Genomic DNA, 9,800 nt, shown 5'->3' with positions numbered 1-9,800 from the left:
GGGCTTTTCTTGATGTTTCCAGTTTCCAGCTTTCAGACCAGACCTCTTTTCTTGGCCCCCTGTGTGTGTGCTGATCCGGACGGGACGGCCATTTTCTTGTGCCCCGAATCCGGTCTGTGGAGTATCTCGGTGTTTTTTTCGATTCGGCATTGTCGACGAGGTTCCTTTTTGGGAAGTAGACAGGGCAATAGTGTGCTACACTAGGGCTATTTAGTGCTATTTCGAGCAGCGACCCCAGCCTAATGCGATGCGGGGTTTGGTCTGGGCATGACGGATTTACTTTGGTCTGTCCGTCAAACTGGCGTCCGGTTGCCGACTCAATGTTGTACAAAGATGAATGGAAATCTAGAATTCTGTGGAGGAACACGTTACAGGAAGGAGTTGGGGGTGTTAAAAATCCGCTTTCGAGAACACACATGTCGGTATTCTACAGATCGGGTCAATCGATATGGGATTAGAAGCCCGAGATCCGGTTGTGTCTTACACCCGAGGCTAAGTCGAGGGTAACTGACCCTTTGAGAAGCTACTGTGGTGAATACTCCTTTTGGCGACATATTTCTTCAGTTGATTGAGTAATTTACGAATTTAACGTTCTTTTATGATCATTCGGATCAGAGTTATCAATTCAGATACTCAGAAAACTTCTGCTAGAAAATCTATCAAAATGTAGTTATCGATTGGAATTAAACAATATTAAACATATTCATATTCATACATTTTCAGCAAATTATGCTCTCTAATAGTTCAAGAAGCTTAAAGAGCACTGCTATGTTTTTCTATGTCGAACATAATAATTTAATTGTAAATTCAAGTCACCCAGCGAGATCGATCTTTCGGCAGACCAAGACCATCTTCAAAACGTGTTTGAGCTAATGAAGTGTTTTAAGAGTCTACTTGAAAATGTTTATCAACTACAGTGCAACTGACTGCGCATGTGGTACTTTGACTTGCAAGGGAGAGTGTCTTAAAAGCACTTTCCATCTCCGAACAGATAGGCAGCGAACGGTCGTCGTTCGATTGGAACCTAAAAGCATCGAGATTCCGAAGCGCCACGAGCAGGAAAAGGGACTCCGGTAAGCTCAAAAGTCGAAGAAACCACGAAAAAAGGACACCCGGCCCGACCTGGACGCCGGAGTGAGGCCGCGATAATTCGTAATAAATAAATTAAAACACACTTAAGCAATCGGATCACCCGGACCGGTCACGGTCCGGTTGGCCGGCCGGCCGGCCGGTGGTTATCCTAATTAATACAGTTGTTCGCTGTATTAATTTATTAGTGCCATCGCTGCTGATTGCCGTCAGCTTAATGGTGCCTGTTTTCTTGCTCTCGTAGCCGTTTTTTTTTTCTTTCCCCATTTGGTACTGATTTGGCCCTCGTCTCTCGATCGCTCGTCTCTCGCCGGGGCCACAAATCCGGCCACGAAGTAACAAAAAAACAAAATCCGACGCCGTAGAGCCGTACTCCGTATGATGGAATGGGCCCGCTTCGCCATTATCAGAGCGTTTCAGGACGTGCCAGGCGGGGTGTGCAAAGGGGTCCCGGCGTCGGATTGTTGACACCTCAAAACCCGCGGCAATCGACACCGAAGGGACGCAGAGGATAAGAAAATTACAACACTTGTCGTCGCCGCATGCCGCGGCCGTCGCCAGCGCGCGAGTCGCGAGAAGCCCACGGACTCGAAAGCCGATTCCTTTCGGCCCACCTCACGCACCCGGTGGCTGGCTGCATCATCTCCGCCGCCGTGTACATCGTCATCGGTGCGGCCCGGAGTCGGGCTGATCGAATTTATTTCAAATTTTCATTTACTTATGTCAAGCGAGATCGCCCCGGGAACGTGTCAGCCATTATCGTGAGCCCCACCGGTGGCACGGAGGGTGGCACGGTGTCGCGAGGACGCCAGACAACAGGCAATCAAAAGAGGAGCGAAGTCCCGGTTTTGCCACGAAACAAAAAAAAAAAATGATCGCATAAACCCTTCAGACAATCACTTGACACGAGCGGTCCCGAGAGGCCGCAACGCAAGATGGGCTGTCGGCGTTGGGCCGGTGATCGTTACCACGCACCGTCAGGATCCTCAAGGATGGTACGCGCGGGCCACTCCAGATGCGGGGCGAGAAAGAGAATGCAAGACTGAGAGGGCGGATTCGATTCGCAACGCACCGCACCGCAGTTTGATCCGTCATTTCGAAAGGGATCGTGGCGCACGGCCGACAGCATAAGAAGAAGAAGGCGGACGGTGGGGCTGGGAGGCCGGGACGGGACCGGGCTGGCCGGTTGCATGCCGGCGGCACGCCACGTTATTTGTATTTAAAATTTATTAACATTTATTTGTCACTTTTCTTGTCGTCGCGCGAGTCACTGCCGAGTTGTCGTGTGTTCTGTCGCCAATAATTTAAAATCACGGGCCCGGGTCCATCGGAAGGGGGGGATGGGGGTTGATGGCCGGTTGCAGGGTGCCGGGGCGCGTGGTGTGCCACACTCGTGGCGACGCATGCAAGCCGACACGGCGCTCGCGTCTTCTGCTGCTTCTGTACGGCTTGCAGCGCCACGAAACGTGAAACAGGAATGTCCTCGGAAGCTGCGTGATCGGCGCAACGCAACATAATTCTTCGTCGTGGTTTTTTTTGTGGTTTTCGATAGGGCATTTGGCATTTGTTTTCTTGGCGTCGGGAATAAATTAAGCGGTGCGCCCGAAGTGTTCCCGGAGTTGGCGGATGGCGTTCAATTGCTGATCGATTTGCATGTTTATTGGACAACTGTCGCAATTTTAGCATAGAGTGTCGTGCGAATAGCAATTTTATGTTGCACATATTGCCTTCGTACTCCATTTTGGGTATGTCATCTTTGGCCACCAGTTGATCGTGTGCATTACTGTTTTCAATTATTGTTATACTGTTTCGTTTTGTTGAAATATTTCATTATGCATCTTTCCCGCATTTATTATCACTGTCGGATGATTGAGTTTAAACATTTGAATTAAATACTGTAACCTAATAGAACTAATAATGTTAGGGTGTTTAACGTTTGATTTCCCAGTTAAACAGAGACGTGCAGTCCGGTTTTTAGTGTCCGCCAAACAGGACAGGATCAAAGATACATATTGGAGCTAATAAATTAACATCATTGTTAAAATTTAAAGCGAAAAATAAACTCAGCCGCATGTTACGGTTTCCTGTAACTGAGCGGATCAACCATGACAAATTGACTTCGGAGGATTTAATGAGCCTCTCAGAATAGGAGAATTTTTGTAAGATACTCAATTTTGAGGCAAGTTAATAAAAATAGATACTTTTTCGCCTTTGTGCGTGAATATGCTTAGCAGCCTCTCGTTCGGCGGCTCCTCGAATGAGTCAAACCGCGCAGGGCTTACATTATTATTAATCACGTCGGGCTTTATAAATTTTGTAGCAATTCTTCGCCGGGCGGCAGATCTTCCGCGGTGAATTGCGAGTGAATAAACGCCACCGATTCCCGTGATTAATGAAGCATTCTTCGTGTGGCGGGTTTCTCTTACTTAATCACCGGTACCTGGTCGTGGTGCCGTGTGTTCCATTGTGCGCTCCCGTTGGTGGTGCGCTATTTTCGCTCATCCGAACTGTATTTGTTCAGTGTTGTTCGCTTTTTTCTGCTTTATCCTTCCTTTAAACTCCCATCCCGGTTCGCACATTTTCTTGCCGATCATTACCGGGAGCTGTTGGGTTGGGTAAGGTTTTTGTGTGGACCTTCGCGCGATCCCGGGGTCGGTGGCATGATGGAATGGATGGTGGCCGGGTCGGGTAGCATCAATTTATACTTTATAGTCTTTTAAACTGCTGCTGTTTTACGAGGACCCCAATTGACAAACAAGGAAGACAGTTTAACGTGCGTGAAAATAAATTACTCCGCCGGTTGCCGGCGGCCGACGGGTGAACGGAATCGTCCTCCGATCGGAGTCTCCTGCCGTGGCCCAGGAAGCGAATAAAACGAAGACACATTTATTGTTTTTCGTCTTTCCGCGCGCGCGCGCTCCCGCGGCTTCCCGGGTGCCACCCGGGTTACCCAAACCATGGCCAAACAGCGATGGCGACGCAAACGAAAATTCTCGCGCGTTCCGCCTTTTTCGTCACTCTTAATTTCACGGGTAATATTTTTTGCCTTTATTTTGGGCATCGTTTTTTTTTTATTTTCGGCCGTCGGCTTCCCAACGTTGCATAGCCCGATCCGCTGCTGCAACCGGGATGTGCATAATTTATGGTTGCACTGCACCAAACGGCACCGGAACGGATCTCCGTCGGGAAATTGGGGGCAATGATTGCGAAACGCCATTACGCGGTGTGCTGGCCGTGCCAAATGAATGGGCCGTTTGTGCTTCACAAACCATCAAACGATCAAACCCATCCAGGGTTTGAGTTGTTATAAAATACACTACGTTTTGTGCACATTAATGTAATGTTGGACCTTAACAACCTACTTTTCTATTCATGATGGATCTAATATTTTAAATAACAACCATAGAGGATACAATTTATTTATTCTAAACTAAATTTTTAAAATTAAATCAAACCAATTGACTTATCAAACAAACGTTATTTAAACGGGCCGATAATAATTATTTTAAATTTTCTCTAACGGACAAAGTACACCTTTACTCAGTCATCAGTTATGATTATCTTGTGAGTAACAGACAGTCAGATCTTCAGGACTTTACTAAGCAAAATACCCAAAAGGCAAGTTTAACATAAAGGTAATAAATGTACCAATATGTTTCATGCCATTCGAGTCCTTCAGATTAACCAATAAAGAAAGTTGCATAAATGCATGAGTTTGTTTAAATAATTCTTTCTATCGGATTAATTTTAATCACTTTACCTATCGCGAAAGATCATCTTGCACTTCACATCGGGCCTTGCATTTGCTCACACTGCCACCGGACAGCAAGTGTGACGAAGTGCCGAAAGAAAACTCCCGTTACACAAAATGAAACTGACCACTAGCTCAAACGAGGTGTCGCGGGTTAGAATTTAATTTAAAACCCCCATCCAGATCATCCATTTCATGAGGATCGTCGAAAAAGCATCACCCGCGATCAATGGCGACGACTTTTCGTGGCCCTCGTAGCCATCGTCGTCGCCCGGCACATTCCGGTTATCGGGACCGTAAATCAAAACCCCATCTATGAGCGGTTCTGGCGGTCGGTTCTCCGTTCGGGGTTCGGTGGTCGGAAAATTCGCACTTCCCTCCGAGCGCGTAGGTCGCGCGATCCACTCCCGGCGGTTGCGCGCGGTCCGGTTCGCGCTCGTGACGGCCAGCGGACCTCCGGATCACCGGTCCTGCGCTAATAAATAATAAAAATCGAACGTCACCCTTGCTCCACGGTGGACACTTGTGGAGCTCACCGGCGCAGTCCGAAGCGAAAAAAAAAACAAACCGGCGGAACGGAACGGTGCATGGAGAAGTGGTCGCAAAAAATTGCATGCTGCACTCGCGGCGCGACATGCAATCAGCGCCAACGAGGATGCCAACGCATTCAACAGGTGACGAGCGCGTCTGGCGTGGCGTCCCGTCCCGTCGCCGGCCGACCACCGGTTGGTCCTCGTTGGCCGTGCACGGAAAGGTGGCAGGATACGAGCCGTGCACCAGCCAGCTAGCCTGGCGCTGATTGGAAACAGGAAAGTCGGTGGGTCGGTCGCCGAAACGGGGGGCAGACCCTGTGACAGCTACCTCGAAGCCAGCAGACCGGCAAAGAGTCTCGAGCGTGAGTCGAAAAACATTGAAATTACATTAAATTATATAGACAAACTCGTGGGCAGCGATAATGCAGGTTCCGCGGCCCTGATACTGCCAGGCAGCGGGCCGAAGTGTGACTATGTCCGACACTGTTGGACCTGGTCTTAGATAATGCATCCGACCTGTAGCCGACTGCGGGCTGGTCACCGTCCAGCAGGGGTGGACGGTGGATTGAATCCAATTCGATTCGAATCGATCAACCAGAGAGGACGAGACGCAGCTCCGTATCGTAGGTAGAAGCACTTAGGCCTGCCAGCTAGGCGGAGACATCTTGCAAAACTCCACCCTTGACTAATTGGCACTAGACGGTGGGTACGCGTGAAAGGTGACGCTACGTGACGCAATCGCTTCCAAATGTCTCCAAAACTGGTGGACTTGAGTTAGAAAGTCAAGACTTGTGGAACTAGAACCCAATCAGTCCGGGGTCCGATTGATATCCGAGCTCCAAAACTCCATCCATGCACCCTTCCTGCAGACTTGAATAACCTATCCAAGAGCTGGTCTCATCCTGGTAGTTAATCCAGCGGCGGACCAAATGTCAGACGATCGCGCGCACGCTCGGAACGGCATGAAATAGCATTCCATGTGGCGTGTCGCGTGAAGCAAAAAGCAAACATGAACCACAAACACCGCTTATTGCGAGTGCGGCCAGCGAAGCCAGTGACTCGGTAACTGGTCAACAGCTGAAAACTTTGGCAGACGACGACGACGACGACGACGGCGACGGTTGTCGTGCCACGGCCGACGGCAAGACGACGGCTTTAATTAAACGATAACGCTAATGGACTTAATGATAAAAGTGTCTAGTTTTATTAATAAATTTAGCACAAATTGACGTGACGAAACTACGAGAAAGAGTGCCGGGCCGGGGCGGGGCGAGCTCGCGATCCCGTCGTGCGCAATTCCGTTCCCGTGATTTTCGCCCAGCGCAACTTCCAGTGCGCTCGTGGCACGGAAATGGACGTTAGGGGTTGTGTTTTTTTTTCTGGCTCAGTGGCCACCTTGCTGTACTCTGTGGTCCACTGAAGTTGTGCCAGAAGTTCTGGAACATTTGGACATGGGAAGCCGACTCGCTATGCTAAGGTGCGTGCGTGTGACACACTTGCGGTGCGATGTCTGAAACGCTTCGCTTGGCGGACTCGCAGCCGGATGATTGGCTCCGAGCCGACTCGGACTCTGAGAAAGTCTGGCCTGAATTTGTCAACAATGTCGTGTAGGTTAGGATCGCTTGCCTTCCATTTAAATCATGCAATTTTGTCGCTACTGAGAACCATTTTAGATATTTGATAGCTTGCCAAAGAGTTGTCAATCTTGGGCGTTTGTGAAAAGGTTAGACTCTGGGCTACCGAAATGGCTCGCACCATGACCTGTAACCTGCTGTCAATTGGACCTTTGAATCTCGCGTCTTCCTCGCGGTCACGTCAAGCGGCTGAAAGTTAAATATTTTGCGTACCTTGAAGCTGGGTCGCTGCCGTCTGGAAGTCGGCCGCTTTCTGGAGGTTAACTTTTGGTCGACTTTTGGTGTTAAACAGACCGGAGGTAGCGCCAACCACGGAAGACGAAGGAACGGGTGTGGTGTTTTGGGACGTTAAACCAGACGTGGAGGGAGCGGTACTTGTGGCGGTGGCGGAGGTGGTGGTGGAGGTGGTGGCTGTGGGAGACGCGGTGGTTAGGCTAGCCACGGTCGAAGAGTTTTCCAGCAGCAATTGCTGGACCTGCAAGATATCGACGTACTCGTCGAGGCTGGTCGCAGGTGTCACTCGGGAAGTCCCCCCAGTGGTACCCCGGTTAATGCCTCCTGTCACTGTATGGAAACGAGGTAACCAGAAAACAGGACTATCAGTATTCGTATTCGCGCCCCAAACGGGATGTGCGGCGGGAAACTTACATCCGGCGGCGAAGCTGCTGAACCCGGGATACGACCCGGCGGTTCCGTTCCCGTTGCTCAGGCCCGTCGGAAAGCCTCCGTGATGGGGTTCGTGCTCGTGGCCCAGCTCGTGATGTAGTTGGTGATGGCTGGTCTGGGTGAAGCCGACCGTCGGCGGCTCCTGAAGCGGCCCACCGACCGTTCGTCCGTTGTCCGACGGACTTTCGATCGACGCGTCGATCGACGGATCACTCACACCATTCGCCGCACCGTGATGATGACCGCTGTGGTGCAGATGGTGGTGATGGTGGTGGTGGTGATGCAGCAGGTGGCTACTGGTGGCCGTCGCACTACCGCAGATGGGTTCACTTTCGCGACGCATCGCTAACATTTTCGTGACCGTCGACGCACGGACACGCACGGTACCGGCGGGCGGCGGAACCGACAGAAAACGAGGGCGCGGAATAAGAAGAAAACAAAACGAACCAACCAAAAGCGATAAACGATAAACACTCCATAGCACGCAAAGGAAAGAACCGGAAAAAAAACTGTGCACTTAATGCTCGAGAACACGCACCCACTTTAAACGCGGCGAAAATCACCCTCCAACACAGTGTTGCGTTTCACAGGACACAGCACAAGGCACCGGGTACCACACCACACAGAGTACACAGCGCGGCAACGGAGGCACCAGCGAATGAGGGCTTTTCTAATGATTACACATTTTTTTCTAACATTTTTCGCGTGAGTTGCGCAACTCACTGGATGGCTAAAAATTGATTTACAAAAATTTCACTACCAATACGACGGAGTCGGTGTAAAAGCACTTGGAGAATTGCACGAGCTAGTTACGATATGTATTATGCGGCACTAAACACACACACCACAGGCACGCACGCACGCACGAGGACGAATTTTTTTATGGCCAAACCCCTTTTTTGAGGTGAAATGTTGGCCCACCCAGAGGTATGCTGAGGTATTGGCGGACGCTCGAGCACGATTGTACACGAAGTTCGATGGACCTGTTACTTTCTTCCCGTTGCCATGTGGTCTGATGATGCTTCACTGGAACGAGTAACAATTGAAATAATAGATCGATTAATACAACTGGGATAGAGAAAGGAACTAGAACTAGAAAGAAAAAGCGACAAAAATCCCCGTTTCTTCATCAAGTTCAGGATGCGAATCAACCCAAGATGGCGACCGAAACCCCGTCGGTAGTCCCGCATCGCCAGAAGTTACTCCGCGGACAATGGCACTTTCTCCGGACCAAAATACCACCACCACTTGCACTTACCGCGGACGCACTAATCAAGGATATGCGCCAAGTTCGTAGAGCTTCACCGCTTTTCTCGTTATCGTTATCGTCGGTCGTTGTAGTTGTCGTCGTCGTCGTCGTCACGGTGAGAATGGAAAAGAACGGGCGCAGAACCAAGTCGAGTGTGTTCGAATTAGAAACAAAAACTCCCCTCACACGTCACAGCCCGCGTGTCGTATTCGTATCGTTCGCGGTCCCGCGGACTCAGGTGTTCCAAATTGGATCGTTTCGCAAAAACTGAACGCCCGGCCACGATCGACACCCGTGGAAGTGTAGCAAAAACACATCCCGGACGCGCAGTTGCGCACAGCGGATCGGCGCGCAAAGATCGACTGAGATAGAGCGAGAGAGAGATAGAGAGAGCGAGAGAGAGAGGGCGCGAGAGAGTGGGCAGAAAAAATGACATCCCACGAAAGATCACTAACGGATCCGCAACCCCGTTACAAACGGTGACGAATTTTCCTGTGCGTCCCGTTCCGTGCGCCTGTGTGCGTCGTCGTGGCCACGGTGTCTGTGCGTTAGTCGTGGAGAAAATAGAGGTTCGCCATTAGTGCCAGTGGCTTAGTGGACGCAGCGAATCGCGCACACCAACACGCGCCCACGCAGCCTCCAACCTCGCCACGGAACGCTCGGGGTGAGCTAAGCTCGTCAGCTGCTGCTGCTGCTGCCGCCGGCGAGGATGACGTTCATCGACGTTTTGGAACCAGCGTAGGGGAAAAAGAAAGCAGTCGAGCAGTATGTGTGTGTCGAGCGGTTGTCGGAATGATCGGCAAACAGCTCTCACCACGCCACGAACCACAACGGATCCGTGATCGTTGCCAACGATCGTCTCGTCTCGATGACGTCGT

General features: G+C 50.6%; 1 protein-coding gene across 1 annotated transcript; it reads right to left on the bottom strand.

Annotated features, from left to right (window-relative positions):
• Positions 1 to 345: 345 nt before the first annotated feature.
• On the bottom strand, positions 346 to 8,025 carry LOC128269906 (protein dissatisfaction-like). Its single transcript, XM_053007310.1, has 3 exons — positions 7,656 to 8,025; positions 7,221 to 7,571; positions 346 to 353 (listed from the first exon to the last, which is right to left on the bottom strand). Exons 1-3 carry the CDS (start codon positions 8,023 to 8,025, stop codon positions 346 to 348), a joined length of 729 nt encoding a protein of 242 aa, XP_052863270.1.
• Between the last annotated feature and the right edge of the window lie 1,775 nt (positions 8,026 to 9,800).

Source organism: Anopheles cruzii, chromosome 3, assembly GCF_943734635.1.
Source record: "Anopheles cruzii chromosome 3, idAnoCruzAS_RS32_06, whole genome shotgun sequence".
Lineage (NCBI taxonomy): Eukaryota > Metazoa > Arthropoda > Insecta > Diptera > Culicidae > Anopheles > Anopheles cruzii.
Note: the sequence above shows the minus strand (reverse complement) of the source record. Positions and strands in the feature narration are given on the sequence as shown.

Bases quoted from the DNA above. Each gene is read 5' to 3' on its own strand.
- LOC128269906 (XM_053007310.1), bottom strand. From the start codon at position 8,025: ATGTTAGCGATGCGTCGCGAAAGTGAACCCATCTGCGGTAGTGCGACG. The intron at 7,572-7,655 runs GTAAGTTTCCCG...GTTTCCATACAG, and splicing joins CAGCAGCTTCGCCGCCGGAT to TGACAGGAGGCATTAACCGG.